This window comes from Palaemon carinicauda, chromosome 15 (assembly GCF_036898095.1).
Source record: "Palaemon carinicauda isolate YSFRI2023 chromosome 15, ASM3689809v2, whole genome shotgun sequence".
In the NCBI taxonomy this organism is placed as follows: domain Eukaryota; kingdom Metazoa; phylum Arthropoda; class Malacostraca; order Decapoda; family Palaemonidae; genus Palaemon; species Palaemon carinicauda.
In genome coordinates, this window is record NC_090739.1 from 58791749 (window position 1) to 58807559 (window position 15811).

At 41.3% G+C, this 15811-nt stretch overlaps 2 protein-coding genes across 2 annotated transcripts; both read right to left on the minus strand.

Annotated features, from left to right (window-relative positions):
• Positions 1 to 2493: 2493 nt before the first annotated feature.
• LOC137653979 (uncharacterized) lies at positions 2494 to 3615 on the minus strand. The gene has a single exon (XM_068387613.1). The coding sequence runs from the start codon at positions 3613 to 3615 to the stop codon at positions 2494 to 2496; it is 1122 nt and encodes a 373-aa protein (XP_068243714.1).
• Positions 3616 to 3672: 57 nt separating this feature from the next.
• Positions 3673 to 6681, minus strand: LOC137653980 (uncharacterized). The gene is made up of 3 exons (XM_068387614.1): positions 6563 to 6681; positions 5080 to 6280; positions 3673 to 4863 (listed from the first exon to the last, which is right to left on the minus strand). Exons 1-3 carry the CDS (start codon positions 6679 to 6681, stop codon positions 3673 to 3675), a joined length of 2511 nt encoding a protein of 836 aa, XP_068243715.1.
• Positions 6682 to 15811: the final 9130 nt, after the last annotated feature.

A 15811-nucleotide genomic window follows, 5' to 3' on the forward strand; every position in this document is an offset into this window, starting at 1 on the left:
AAATAGCTAACATATTAGCGAATAGCTGGGAAATGGTCGCCAGACTATCTAAATAAGATATGATAATATAATAGGGCTTTTGTTATGCAACCTCAAGAGTTAAAGTTCTGTTTCATCTCGCTTTGAAGAAGATTTCTGCTTATTGTAATTGTGAAAATTAACTTAGACAATAAATCCTCTTTGAGTTTAAAAACTCGTCTGATTCATCGCCTCCGACCATGTATTATTATGTAATTTCCCACGCCCTTATGACAAGTTATGAAATGGCTGCCTCCGGCATCGGCAATGCTCACCAAAACACACTTAAATTGATGAATTTCACTGTGAAAAGTGAGACCAAAATTGCACTAAGGAAAGACTGAATATTCAACTTTCCAGATGACGAAGATGCTGATGATTGCATAATGAAATAAAATCCAAATCTTGAATAAAAACACTGGGCTAAGGGAGAGCACACACACTCTTAGCAGGCTACAAGACTAGGAATGGAGTCACAGTAGTAGTAGGGAGGGGGATCCACCGGGTACTTGGAACGGCACCCCTTTCTTTTTGCCACTCTTCCCCCTTACAACGAAGTGTTAAATCTATTCGGGGTGAAGATTGCCATGTGTCGTATCTAAAAATACGTCCCCTGATATTATACGATATCCTTTATTGGATACTCGTGCTAGGAGTTGGAATCCTGGGGCATTTGATTTTAAATATATGGGAGTATCACTGCAGCAAATATCCCTCAGAAGGCTATCTATAAGAACCCTTCCATTAGCACGACATGGCCTGAGCCCGAAAATCCATAATATGTAAAAACAGTACACACAATCCCACCGCACACAACCCGAAATATGTAATAGCCAGTTAACCTAATCAAGTTAGAATTAGTCTAAGCTAAGAAATGGGGGAATAACTAAGTGGCCACTTATTGGTACTTGCACTCCTTGGAATATCATCTTTGTCCTCAAATAGCTGTTGACTGTGGTTGCACACTTTGCACTCTTGACTGGCTCACCCCAAGAATCCTCACTTTTGGCAAATATGGTTTACCAGGCTTGTGTTCTTCCGTCTGTCCAATAGGCAGGACTCCTATGTGAGTCGGGTTTTTGGAAGGGTGCTGTGGTGAAAAAAATGATGGATAAAGTGGACTGTATATTTAATGCTGTTACTGACTATAAAGCCGCTGCAAAAGTCTTTTCGTAACTACTACCACTGCTCCCTTTACGGCTTCTAAGGAATAGCGGGAGATTTCTCTCCCCCAATAAACCATCAATTAGTACAACCGATATTCAATAGTACTACAGTCATATAACTCTCAACAATAGGACTACACTCTAAGTCCTCTCATCTACTGAGCAGTCCCTACTGACATGAACTCAGCTCATAAGTCTCAATAAGATACGAGACAAGTTTGTTTTCTCTCTCTCTCTCTCTCTCTCTCTCTCTCTCTCTCTCTCTCTCTCTCTCTCTCTCTCTCTCTCTCTCTCTCTTTCTTGCGAGTACTCACGGGTAGAAATTCTGACCTTAGAGGACCGCAATTTGTAGTCTCGTTTTCTATAAGTTGCACAAACTTCTTAGTATGAACACCTTGATGTTAAATAAGTATCAGATCAATTCTTAATTACTAACTATATATTAAAACAGCAATATAATGGAGGATATCGAAACGCACTTGTTAAATTGTAGACAAACTTACTTTATTAGTTAAAAGTTTCGCAGGAGTGAGTGCATCATCGGCGTTATCTTCATTGACATTTGTTAGGGGCCTGTTATTGATGATGTTTTCAGCTTCGGCCACGATGGTACTGAGTTCTATGAATGAAACTCTCTTTCTAAACAAGGCCCTTTGTAAACAGCTTTTCACTACCCCGATCAGTCTCTCATGAAAACCTCCTTTCCATGGGGCTCTGGGGGTAATGAATTTCCACTCTAAATTACTATCAGTAAGGTAATTTCTTACTTCTGGTTCTTCACTAATTTCTATCAAAAACTTACTTGCTGCAATGAAGTTTGGTGCGTTGTCACTTATTAAAAGCCTTGGAAGTCTGTGTTTTGCTGCGAATTGCCTAAAGACACGAATGAATTCTCGTGCATTCATGGACTTGCATACATACAAGGCAACCGCTCTTGAAGTAGCGCATGTAAATAACAAGACATACGCCTCTCAGCTTCACTCTCACATACATTAATGTTTCCCGTATAGTCCACGCCAACACAGCAAAACGGTACTTCATGATTAAGTAGCTCTGGTGGTAAGGGGGGAAATCCTGGTACACTTAGGGGTTGATTCTGCACTTTCTTACACAGAAGACATGCTTTTAAAATCTTCTTCACTGATTGGCGAATTTTTCCTGCCCAAAACTGCTTTCGCAGAATGATCAGTAATGTGTTTGCGTTGCAGTGTAGGTTAAGTACGTGGTAATGTAACACGATAAGTGGCCATAAAGGGTGTTGACTAGCGACGTACACTGGATGCTTAGCAGATTCTGACAAATCTGCATTTTAAATCCTCCCTTGACACCTAAAGACACCACTTTCATCTATATAAAGACCCAACTGTCTGATAAGATTCCTCAACTCAGAGGGAACATTTGAATTCTCTTTTAAACCATTGTTCAATGCATAATACAGTGTTGGGAAGGCTTGACGTTGCATAATCCTGATTAACACGAGTAAATTATTCATTTCCTGGAATTTCTGAGGAAATATTCTTCTTCCAAACCTAATTAATCTGCCTACAATTCTCAATGCGTGTTTCAATGAAGAGAATTCTGAACAATTAAACGTGATCACATCATCATCGGGAACTCTCAAACTTGGTTCTGCAAGTAATTCATTTACATTAACAAACTCTCTGTAAACTACATCTTCTTGTTCTGGGAATTGATTTTGGTTAATGATCCAAGTGGGACCATGAAACCACAAAACTGACTTACCCAAAAGAGACATTGAAATACCTCGTGTAACTAAATCAGCAGGATTTTCCTCGGTACAAACATAAAATAGTCTGATGTTATAATTGGACTTCAAGTCCTTGATTTCCTTCACTCTGTTAATTACAAACACTTCTTTAGATTTTTCATAAAACACCCAACTCAAAGCAACCTTGGAATCACTCCAAACAGTGCAATCTGAAATCTTATCCCTAAAAATCTCTAACAAATGAACAGCTAGGTGTGTGCCTATAGTTAAAGCAAGTAATTCTTGATGGGGAATAGTGAACGGAGGGCTCGGGGCTACTCGAGACTTGCTAATTAGCAAATGACTTGTGAGCGGAGGGCTCGGGGCTACTCGAGACTTGCTAATTAGCAAATGACTCGTGAGCGGAGGGCTCGGGGCTACTCGAGACTTGCTAATTAGCAAATGACTCGTCTGTTTACTGCTAACAACATATGCGCAGCCACCATAAGCCACCTGAGAGGCATCAACAAACACATGCAAGCTAAATTTACCTCCATTAAAGCAAGATCTAGGGACTCTGATCTCCTCAGTGGTTTTGAGTTGGCTTAATAATTCATCAAACTCTTTCTTCAAATCAATCCTCACATCGCCATCCCAAGTAGTTTTCAGTTCCCATAATTTCTTTACAAATAGTTTCCCCTTAATTGTCACGGAGTTTAACATTCCTAAAGGATCAAAGATGATTGAAAGGAGAGACACAACCTTTCTCTTAGTCAAAGTTCAAGTATTTCCTAAATTACTGAGATAAGTAACAATCTGAATGGGGATCTTTACTCTTAATGAATCATCACTGGTATCCCACAGGAGACCGAGTAGTTTTACTGCATTCAAATCCACCGTATCAGGTGTATGTCTATCATTAAATGAACTCAAATTACTTGTCCATTCCCCCAAGGGTATATTGGCTCCCAACATAATTTGATTTACTTTATGACTCTCGAGTTCTAAATCGTCACAATTCTCATAAGTTTTCATGAAGTTATCCACATAAAAAGACTTCATTACTGACCTTGCAATGGGATCCGAGTGAATCTGCAAATGATATTGTATAGTTTGATTAAGCAAAAAAGGTGAGCAAGTAGCTCCAAACAACAAAACCTTAAATCTAAAATTCTTGACATTCTTAAAATCTCTATCAGCAAACCACAAAAATCTCGTGAAATACCTATGACTTAAATTAATTCCTATTCTAAGGAAAGCCTTACTTATGTCTGCTACTACAGCATATTTATTCTGGCGAAATTCTACCAGCATATCTGTCAGTTTCATTGCCAGATTAGGTCCAGCATGCAAACAATCATTGCGAGACTTGGCTTGTTGTGACTCCTTACTACTAGCATTAAAAACTATCCTAATTGGAGTCGTAGCAGATTCCTTGAATACTGGATGGTGAGGTAAATAATAGTTAATGCCATTAATTGGAGGAAAAGAGTCATCCTCTACTTCCATTTCCTCAATAAATCCTAGCTTGACATACTCGTCCAAAACGGATTGATATTGATCAAACAATTCTGGTTTAGACTGAAGGGTTTTCCTAAGTGAATACAATTGACCCAATGCCTTTCTATAACCAGTAAGGGGTCTAACATTATTCCTAAATGGCAAATCAACAGTATATTTGTTACCAACCTTCACAATAGTTTCACTGAAATGTTCGATAGTTGCTTGATCGTTATAAGATCGTGCATCCTCACTGATGCCAATCGTATCTAATGACCATAATCTAGAAATATCCTCATCATCAAGGGTATTTACAGGAGCAGAGATTCTTGAACAAACTATGCTCTGTGTACCTATTACAGATCTTACATTTGCTTCATCGCTGACTACATTACATGCCCACTTTGGTATAGGACCAAAGATAACAGCACCAGCGGTGCTACTAATCAAACCTACATCCTCATATTTATCCTGACAATAGACAATTGCATTATAATAGTCAGCACCAATAATCAAACCTATGTCACTTAGGGTATCTGATTTAACATATCTATCTGCTAGCTTAACACCTCATTCTTGCAATTGCAGATATACGTTATGTAGTCCAGGTGTGTGTATGGAAGTGTTAACATGATAAAAAACAACAGCATTCAACTTAATACGTTTAGTACCTGCTTGAACCTTCACCCGTACTACATCAAACAAATTAGTTTCAACTCTGTCTCCAAATGGAACTAATGTTAATCCCTCTAGTTTTATCGGGACTAAGTTCAATTTCTCAACAACTCCTGGATTAATAAATGTTCTTTGGGATCCACTGTCTAAGAAAATTCGAACTGAAATCTGATTCTCTCCATTAGTCAATTGAAGTGTTGCTGTGGGTAATGCTGTCGGTTGAAGAGATACAACACTTTTAACAGCTACTCGATTACTATTAACATTATTCTTGGAATTACTCTGATTACTCACAGCGGTTGCTTGCTGACTAGTGCTGGAACTAGGTTGCGATTGAACAGTTACTACAGGGTTATTATCTACTCTACTAGGGTCTGATCTAGTACCGGATTTCTTTTGAGACGAATTTACGTTAACACTAGTAGGATTAGGCATTAATCTGACACATAAGAATGTATGATGTTTACCGTTACAATTGAAACAATTGGACTTACTAGTACACTCAAATGAAAGATGATCCTTTCTCAAACAACCAAAACATAAAAGTAATTCATGAATACGTGCTTTTCTAGACTCTAAAGTAGCATATTTCGTACAGACCTTGCCGCTGTGTTCACCTTGACAAAAGCAACAACACAAAGTGTGTTTCCTAGGAGTGGCTTGAACATTAGTTCTGAAAGCACCATTAGGCAAATGGGCCTGACGTTCGTTTTTTGAACCCTTGTTGTGGTAGGGGCTGGCCTTAACAGTGTTTGATTGTGATGATGTACTGTCATTCGTTCTATTAGGACATAAAACTTGACTTAATCTCGCAATACCCTCCTTCAATTGACGCACACCAAGTATATGAGTATTATACCTTCCTTGTAACGATATCAAGGTTTCATCGGACAAGCATTTGAGGATAATTTCCCCTTCAAGAGGATCGCCGGTAGGTTTACCCGTTAGAGTTTCTAACTGTCCAGTGATATTATTCCATTTCGTAAGGAAATCCTTTAATTGGTTTGCATCATGCTTAGGATAGGGCAAATTAAACAATTGCCATCTTAAGTTTTGTTCTACTAAATCGTCATTGGAAAAGCGATCTTCTAGTGTCTTGATTGCCACAGCGTAATTATCCGCTGTTAAAGATATACCTTCAATGGCTTCGCGTGCATTACCTCTTAGGTAACTAATCAACATAGTATAATTGATAATATCGTTCACATCATCCCTATCATGAACAGATGCTTTGAACATATTCCAAAAAAGAGTCCATTGTTCTATTTTACCATCATAAGTCGGTATTGTAATTTGAGGAAAATTAGGTGGCGGAATGGTAGGGCCAGGTTTCTTTAACCTATCCCCAAGTTTAGTGATTCCACGTCGCGCGGTATTGAGGAAACCCTCGGTCTGCTCTACTGCGTCAACTAATATCTGACCTTTTATTTCTTTATAATATTCAGTTGATGCTGACTTGAGTGAACTAGACACTTCATTTAGGGCTTTCTCTTACGATTCAATATGATGGAGAGGCGACCGTTCCATACCTGGTATTTCCTCTAGTAAAGTTTTAATACGACGTAAAGCAACCTCAAACAGAATTGACTCATTACTTCGATCTTCGGTAGACATGGTGACAAAATATTCAAGTCAAAATCACTTGTAAAAATCTATAAAAATGTCAATAATGACAAAGTAAATCTTCAAAACATTAAGATAGACAACACAGAAGTAAAACATTTCTATCAACAACTTACTCGTCGAAGTAGATACTGCTTAAAACAGAAGTGAAACACTTCCATAAACAACTTACTCATCAAGACACAAATACACAGAAGTAAAACACTTCTGTCAGCAACTTACTCATCAAAACACAAATACACAGAAGTAAAACACTTCTGTCAGCAACTATGCTCTACAAAAATCATTAAAGAACTGATCAAAAATTCAATTTGCAATGAGACGGAAAAATTACTCGTCGTCTCGTTACATCTCAATACACTGCTTGTGAACCATGAACCACATCTACTTCTAAGAAATGAGAATGACACTCACCTGGTTGCCGATCTATTACCTCGGGATGTCGTGTGGATGGGTGTGGTTATTCAAAAAATTATGTGCCAGCGTAAAACTCTTCACATAAGGTCAAAATACTTAACAATACAACAATTAAGCAATGATGATATAGATCGATCTGATTCAAAGATAAAAAGTCCAAAATAATGTGTTCAGTATTCTGAGTACTTAAAACATCGATAACTAATATTATTACGTTAATCCTTATATCATCCGGCTCGAAGGACCAAAAAAGGGTAAAAAGCTGTGGTGAAAAAAATGATGGATAAAGTGGACTGTATACTTAATGTTGTTACTGACTATAAAGCCGCTGCAAAAGTCTTTTTGTAACAACTACCACTGCTCCCTTTACAGATTCTAAGGAATAACGGGAGATTTCTCTCCCCCAATAAACCATTAATTAGTACAACCGATATTCAATAGTACTACAGTCATATAACTCTCAACGATAGGACTACACTCTAAGTCCTTTCATCTACTGAGCAGTCCCTACTGACATAAGTTTTAATAAGATACAACGAGACAAGTTTGTTTTCTCTCTCTCTCTCACTCTCTCTCTCTCTCTATCTCTCTCTTTCTCGCGAGTACTCACAGGTAAATTTTCTGACCTTAGAAGACCGCAGTTTGTGGTCTCGTTTTCTATAAGTTGCACAAACTTCTTAGTATGAACACCTTGATGTTAAATAAGTATCAGATCAATTCTTAATTACCAATTATATATTAAAACAACAATATAATGGAGGATATCGAAACGCATTTGTTAAATTGTAGACAAACTTATTTTATTAGCTAAAAGTTAAATTTTACATAAACGAGTGATTATGCAAAGACAAACTCAAGGGATTTATAAGTAAATGCCACTTTAACAAAATTACGACAAAGTTAAAAGAATAAGGGTTAATCACCACTTCTAGTCTTGTATACACACAACCACCACCACCACGACACCTGATAACAGATCAACTCAAAGTTTTGAGCCTGAGGCCCTGAGCAAAAGCTGTCTCCTCCTTCGTGCATTCAGATTTTATACGAGGAAAGGAGATAAGTTATACAATTACACAGTAGGTAAGACTGCCTAGAAGATTTACATTAACTCAAAAAACCTTGAAGAAAATTCAAAGATCAACATAAAAACAAAAGCAAAACACACTATGTAATTTCAAGCACATTTTTTAAATGTAATTAGCTGGTTGGTGGTGTGTGACAAATATGAACATAGGTAGAGTCACGCCCATACATCTATGGAGGAGCGCGAACTAGGTGAATCATAGGGCGAACAATGCCCTCGTTGTCTTCTAACCTTTGACCTCAACTAATGGATTCTCTGGCGAGATGTAAACAAGTGAGCAACACCCTCAACTACTACCACACGCTGTACAACACATTCGCTAGAAGTACATAAAAGAATATTATTAAAACTGAAACATCTATTAACGTTTTGTAAGCATATTATACGGTGATTGACCATACGTAAAATGCGACATACTGAAACCATAGTCATACATGAAACAACAATAATGTAAGAGTGTCATTCTCTCGTAAGATGTGGTTCTTTAACTCTTATCATAATATGCAAGAAAGAACATATTTCTACAAAATACGAAGACATGCAAATTTCGGTTTTATGAATAAAGCCACAAATGCAATAACATAATTCCTGTTCGCCAATTACCCGACAAACGAAAATTCTCAATAATAAATCAATCAATAACCTGTATGAACACGCAATCCTAATAACCTTACGGTAAGAGGAAGATTATGGTTATACAGATGCATACACAAAAATGTTATGTTGAATTGTTGTGAGAGGAATTTCTCACAGGTGGGTGGGGTGAGCCAGAGGTGCACGGATCCACTGACAAGCAGGTCAGTCGGTCACTACTGCTTCCGAACGAAAGGGCTGATGATAGGGTCGTGCGGGGCTGCGGGCTCACCTGGTTTCACCTTTCAAGACAGGTGATGGACGTTGAGCGCAGGGAACCCAGTGGAGGTGCCATATCGGGACTTAGGACAGGCAATATATTGTTGTAAGGAGTGCATAGGAGGCAGGATTTTGCACAAAATACTCAGATAAATCTTTAATGCTCTAAGGGAGTTTGTATATACAATAATCCCACTTATTCTGGCTTGCTAAAAATTAAGAGATTAAATAATAAATTAGCGATGGGCTGGTGCGATGGGCAAACATCTTAGAATTAACAAACCTTAATTGGCATTGAGAAATAAAAGCTGCATTAAAGTCATCTATATTAAAAATTATATTCAAACCAGTTTAATATTTTATCTCGAGACACGTAGTTTAAGGAAATAACCAACATACGCCGGGGTAAGGCCTTTGTTGTGCGTATCTACGCTGTCACGTCAAGAGCATGGCGTACGCTACTGTAAACACGTTTAGTAGATTTATAATAGTTTTCCAGATGTTTTGGGAAAGAAAACTTAATGTAGGAGAGGACGTTTCAGGGGTAGCTACAGTATTATTAGGAGAGAACCAAAAATACAAAAGGAAGAGGAAGAGTGAAGAAAAATTCTTCACAATTATTATCATTATTCAATTTATAAACTTTGGATTAGATATTTCTTTTATGACATAAGAAAGCAAATCCAAAGGAGATTGCAAGAATATAGCCTAATAGGGTGAGATGATATAAAGAACTCCAATGTCGGAAATTTCATAGATCTTACTTTGAAACGCCAAAGTAAATTTGTATCGAAATAAATTTATGATTTTCAACCAAGATTCAGATGGAAATATTTTTTTTAGATAGATTAATGAATAGTGCAGAGAAATTATGGCTTTCATTCCAACAATTTTCTACATTAAGTTGAAAAGAAATTGTTCTGGTTAATCTGTAAGGACACCTCTCCCTTCGTCGTCCAGAAAATCAACAAACTGTTTATTTATTTGAATTCTCCTTTTGCCACACCGTGGTTTCCCATGTATATGTATTCCACTCTATCAGAGCAACATTTTGACATATGTATTATTTCATTACATGTTTCTGTTAACTCATAATTCGTATATTTGTAAGTGTAAGAAAACACATATATTTTGGCGGGCAATTCAATCTGATTTGGCGCCAGTGCCATCCTACCTTTCCGTCCGCACCTTGTAATATACTCCCACGCACGTTTGAATAAAGTATCAGTTGATCTTGGTGACGCTTGTCTCACTGTCCTTACAACTGGTGACCCCGGAGTTGAAAGTAGCATCAGCGGTTTTGGCTTTGCCATTAACGGACTTATTACGGCCGTGCTACCTTCTCTATACTCCGTTACCTTAGGCGTGAGCCTGCCTTTGGTTCTCCCACACTTCGGTGCATGTAAGGCAGTAGGATGAGCTTAACCGACATATCAACTTCTCACCTCTTCGCCGACTCGTCGTCTGGCCACGATGCAGGAAGCAACACGCCCATCACACCCAACGGCCTCGCCTCCACGCCCAAAGTCAAACTGCCGCCCTTTTCTCAACACAACACCGCTTCCTGGTTCCTGAGAGCAGACGTACTCTTCCGCGTCGCTAGACTCAGCAACTCCTGCGCCAAGGCTGACATCGTTCTCACCTCCATACCTGAAGAGGTATTCGACAAGATTTCCCCATGGCTCGACGCCCAGGCCGGCCAAGTTTCATACGACGACCTGAGAACGAAACTCATCGGTATCTACTCCCTCTCCGTCTCAGCAAGGGTACAGAAAGTCCTGGACCTCGCCGGCAAGCCCATGGGTGACACCTCTCCTGTCGGTGCGTGGGACGAGTTATCCGGCCTGCTTATGCAGCAACGGCCGACGACGTGAGATTAGCTTATCTCGCGAGGTCTTTCTTCGACGCCTACCACAGGACGTAAGGGCCCAATTGACAGACGCCAACACGCTCCCGATGAACGAACTCCTGTCGAAGGCTCAGAAGCTCCACGAGGCCTCCAAAGCATCTCGCCTCGGAGCATCATTTTCAGCCCCGCCTTCGTTCTCCTCCTTCAGCAGCTGCTCTTCCATAGACTCCTCGGCAACGGCCCCTGAGGACGACGAGATCAACGTTCTATCAAGAAAGAAACCGCCGCAACCAACACGACCGAACCCTAGGATTAACCCAGCATGGGGCTTCTACCACCAACAGTTCGGCAGCGACGCCAAGAAATGTAGAGCACCATGCAGTTTCCCTAGAAGATGACGCCAGAAGCATCCACCTGCCACACCATCACAGTCGCAGGTAACCAAAACAAGAATGGTTTCCATATCCTCGATACCATTTCCAACCGTAGACTCATGGTAGACACTGGCGCAATGCAGTCAACGTTCCCACCTTCCAAGTCCGACCTAGACCGTGGTCCCGACAAAAACGCTCCCTCACTCATCGCCGCCAACGGATCTCCCATACGGTGCTATGGGATTAGGACCCTCAAGATATCTATCATGGGCCGTTCGTATTCTTGGCCCTTCGCTTTCGCTGACGTCAATCGCCCCCTCCTCGGTACGGATTTCCTCACCCACCACGGACTCCTCGTCGATGTCGCTAACAAACGTCTCATCGACACGGGAACCTGCCAGTCCCACGCCCTAGAATACGGCCCTGCAACAATGTCCGTATCCGCCGTAACGACGCACCCCTACGCCGACCTCCTACAAGAATTTCCCGAGGTTTTCAAGCCCGAGCTCTGACACTCGCCAGGTTCCCCGTCCAAGCACGGGATCTACCACCACATCACAACGACAGGACCTCCTACTCACGCCAAATTCCGCCGCCTCCCGCCCCTGAAACTGAAGGATGCCAAACGTGCCTTCGAGGACATGGAACGCATGGGTATCTATAAGAAAGCATCGAGCCCCTGGGCATCGCCCCTACACATGGTAAAAAAGCCGGACGGGTCCTGGAGACCTTGCGGCGACTATAGGCGCCTCAACCTCATCACAACGCCCGATCACTACCTGCTGACCAACATGCAGGACCTAACGAACGCGTTGCACTGCGCGAAGTATTTTACCAAGATGGACCTCCTCAAGTCTTACTTCCAGGTCCCCGTATTTCCGGAAGACATCCCGAAAACTGCCATTGTAACGCCATTTGGATCCTACACCTTCGCATACTCAACCTTCGGTCTACGCAACGCCAGGGCGACCTTCCAACGACTAATGGATAGCATTCTGGGTGACCTACCTTTCTGCGTCTGCTACGTCGACGACATCCTGATATTCTTGAAAACTAAGGAGGAACACCGGAGGCACGTCTGCACCATCCTCAAACGGCTACAGGAGAACGGCCTGGTCGTACGTTTCGACAAGTGCACGTTCGGCGCAGAAGGAGTGGATTTCCTTGGTCACCGCGTATCATCGTGAGGGGTAAAACCCATGACAACCAAGGTCGATGCCATCAGAAAGTTCCCGATACCTACGACCATCCGCCAACTTCAGGAGTTCCCGGGGATGGTCAATTACTACAGGCGCTTCATCCCCAACATCGCACAAACCCTGTCACCCCTCGACAACATCCTGAAAGGAAAAGCAAAAAAACTCGAGTGAGGTTTGCCCCAGCAACAAGCATTCGCCCGGACGAAGGATGCCCTCGCGAATGCCACCACCCTGGCTCATTTCAACGACAACGCGCCCCTGCGACTAACGACCGACGCCAGCAACGTCGCCTGTGGGGGTGTGCTGGAGCAACTCGTCAATGGTTCTCCTCGACTGCTGGCATTCTTCAGCAAGAAATTGAAACCCGCCGAAACAAGATACAGCAACTTCGATAGGGAACTCCTCGCCGTCTACCTCACCATTCGCCACTTCAGGCACATCTTGGAGGGCACTCCCTTCACAATCGCGACGGACCATCAACCCCTAGTACACGCTTTCACGAAATCGACAGACGCATGGTCCTCCCGACAACAACGTCATCTCGCAACAATCGCCGAATTCGGGTGCACCATACGTTACGTCCCAGGAAAGAAAAACCCAGTCGCGGACGCCCTTTCAAGGATTGAAATTGACGCAATCCACCTGGGAATCGACTACGCCAATCTCGCAACCGAACAACGCACCGACCGAGAAGCACAGGATCACCTGATGGGGCCATCCGCGCTCAAGATAAGTGCGATTCCCCTCGGATCAGCAGGAGTAACTATTCTTTGCGACACCAGCACCGGCCGCCCACGTCCCTGGGTACCAGCCTCCTGCAGAAGGAAAATATTCGATATCATCCATGGACTTTCACACCCCTCAGGACGCACCACCGCTCGCCTTCTGTCTGAAAAGTTCGTCTGGCCAGGGATAAAAAAGGACGCCCGGGAATGGGCGAAGTCATGCATCAACTGCCAGTCAAGCAAAGTCAGCCGTCACACCGCATCGGGGGTAGGCGATTTCCCCCTGCCAAAAAGACGTTTCGGTCACATACACATCGACGTCGTGGGACCATTGCCCCCTTCTGGATCTGCTCGCTACCTGCTTACGATCATCGATCGCTCCACGAGGTGGTTGGAGGCATCGCCGATGACCGAAGCTACGACTCAAGCATGCGCCGAAGCCCTTCTGTCAAGCTGGGTGAGCAGGTTTGGCGTTCCTGACGACATCACGACAGACAGAGGCCCCACTTTCCTCTCAGAAATATGGCTCGCTTTGGCGAACCTGATGGGGACGACGCTCCACAGCACCACGGCATACAACCCCGCGGCAAACGGCATGGTCGAAAGAACTCACCGCGCCCTCAAGGCGTCCCTGATGACGAGCTGCACCGACGGGGACTGGAAATCACGACTTCCTTGGGTACTCTTCGGCCTTCGCACCGCCCCTCGTGCAGACGGCGAACCTTCGCCCGCCGAAAAGGTTTACGGGGAGGCGCTCGCAGTTCCTGGCGAATTATTTCCCTCATCAACCGACGACACGCAGCTGGATCACCTAAGGGACATCGCCAGGAAGTTCAGGCCATATCTCAAAACTTACCAGGACAGAACCAAGCACTTCAAGCCAAAAAACCTGGATGACTGTGGGTACGTTTTTGTCCGTGTCGACGCTCATCGACAACCACTAACTAGACCTTACCGAGGCCCCTACCGGGTAATTAAGAAGACAACGAAAGCCTTCCTTCTCGACGTCCATGGCCAAGAGGACTGGGTCTCAATAGACTGCGTGAAACCAGCGCTTCTCGAAGGAAGCGACACCGCCTCCGCCGGACCTGGCAGATCCAGAGTGCCACCTCAAAACAAGGCGCCCAACGAAAGAAAAATTATCAAACGACGACAAGAGGAAGAGATCCTTACGCCGACCGCCGGCGCACCCCTCCGTTCAAAGACAAGAGGAACCCTCCGACGCCCGAAAAGATACGAAGATTGATCATCAGCCCTCTACGCCGCCCGATGTCTTGGGGGGGGGGGAGTACTTGTAAGGACACCGCTCCCTTCGTCGTCCAGAAAATCAACAAACTGTTTATTTATTTGAATTCTCCTTTCGCCACACCGTGGTTTCCCATGTATATGTATTCCGCTCTATCAGAGCTACATTTTGACATATGTATTATTTCATTACATGTTTCTGTTAACTCATAATTCGTATATTTGTAAGTGTAAGAAAACACATATATTTTGGCGGGCAATTCAATCTGATTTGGCGCCAGCGCCATCCTACCTTTCCGTCCGCACCTTGTAATATACTCCCACGCACGTTTGAATAAAGTATCAGTTGATCTTGGTGACGCTTGTTTCTCTGTCCTTACAAATCAATTCGAGTTGACTAAACTCTGGAATATCAAAGATTACTTTCTAAATTAAAAAACAACATTCATATATATATATATATATATATATATATATATATATGTATATATATATATATATATATATATATATATATATATATATATATATATATATATATATATATATATATATATATATATATATATATATATATATATATATATATACTGTATATATATATGTATATATATACATATATATATATATATATATATATATATATATATATATATATATATATATATATGTATATATATACATATATATATGTATATATATATATATATATATATATATATATATATATATATATATATATATATATATATATATATATATATATATTTGTGTGTATATATATATATATATATATATATATGTATATATATATGTATATATATATATATATATATATATATATATATATATATATATATATATATATTCCGTGGATGTTTACATGGCTAAAATCATTGTTAGAGAAGAGAGTTATCGATTAAATTTGACTGAAATTAACAACAAATTGAAGGACATATTGTTAGATGCGCACAAGCAGATTATTATAATTCTTCGGTTATTTGAAGAGTATTTATGCTATTTGAAGAGAACACTCTAAGTAAATAGTAAAAGGAAGAGCACAGAGAAACATTTGCAAATGAATGTAGGAATCGTTTTGTAGTTTTAGAGACTCTAAGAGATGAAGAGCAGACAGTTAATGAAGAATGGTGTGATATTAAGAACATTTATCAGTCAGTTGGTAGTGAAGTCTTGGGGCACAGTTACAAGGAGAAAGCCGTGGATATCAAATGATACCTGGGATACTATAGAAATAGTTATTCGGAGTCACCTCTGTGATGAATTGATTGTTTTCCTTTGTGGTTCTAAATTATTTATTCTATTTGGTGATTTCTTTTGGAATAGCGTTGTATGTCAAAGAGAGTAGTTCACTT

Bases quoted from the DNA above. Each gene is read 5' to 3' on its own strand.
- LOC137653979 (XM_068387613.1), bottom strand. From the start codon at position 3,615: ATGTTAAACTCCGTGACAATTAAGGGGAAACTATTTGTAAAGAAATTA.
- LOC137653980 (XM_068387614.1), bottom strand. From the start codon at position 6,681: ATGTCTACCGAAGATCGAAGTAATGAGTCAATTCTGTTTGAGGTTGCT. The intron at 6,281-6,562 runs GTAAGAGAAAGC...TGTTCATGATAG, and splicing joins CCTCTCCATCATATTGAATC to GGATGATGTGAACGATATTA. The intron at 4,864-5,079 runs GTGAAGGTTCAA...GTCTATTGTCAG, and splicing joins ATTTGTTTGATGTAGTACGG to GATAAATATGAGGATGTAGG.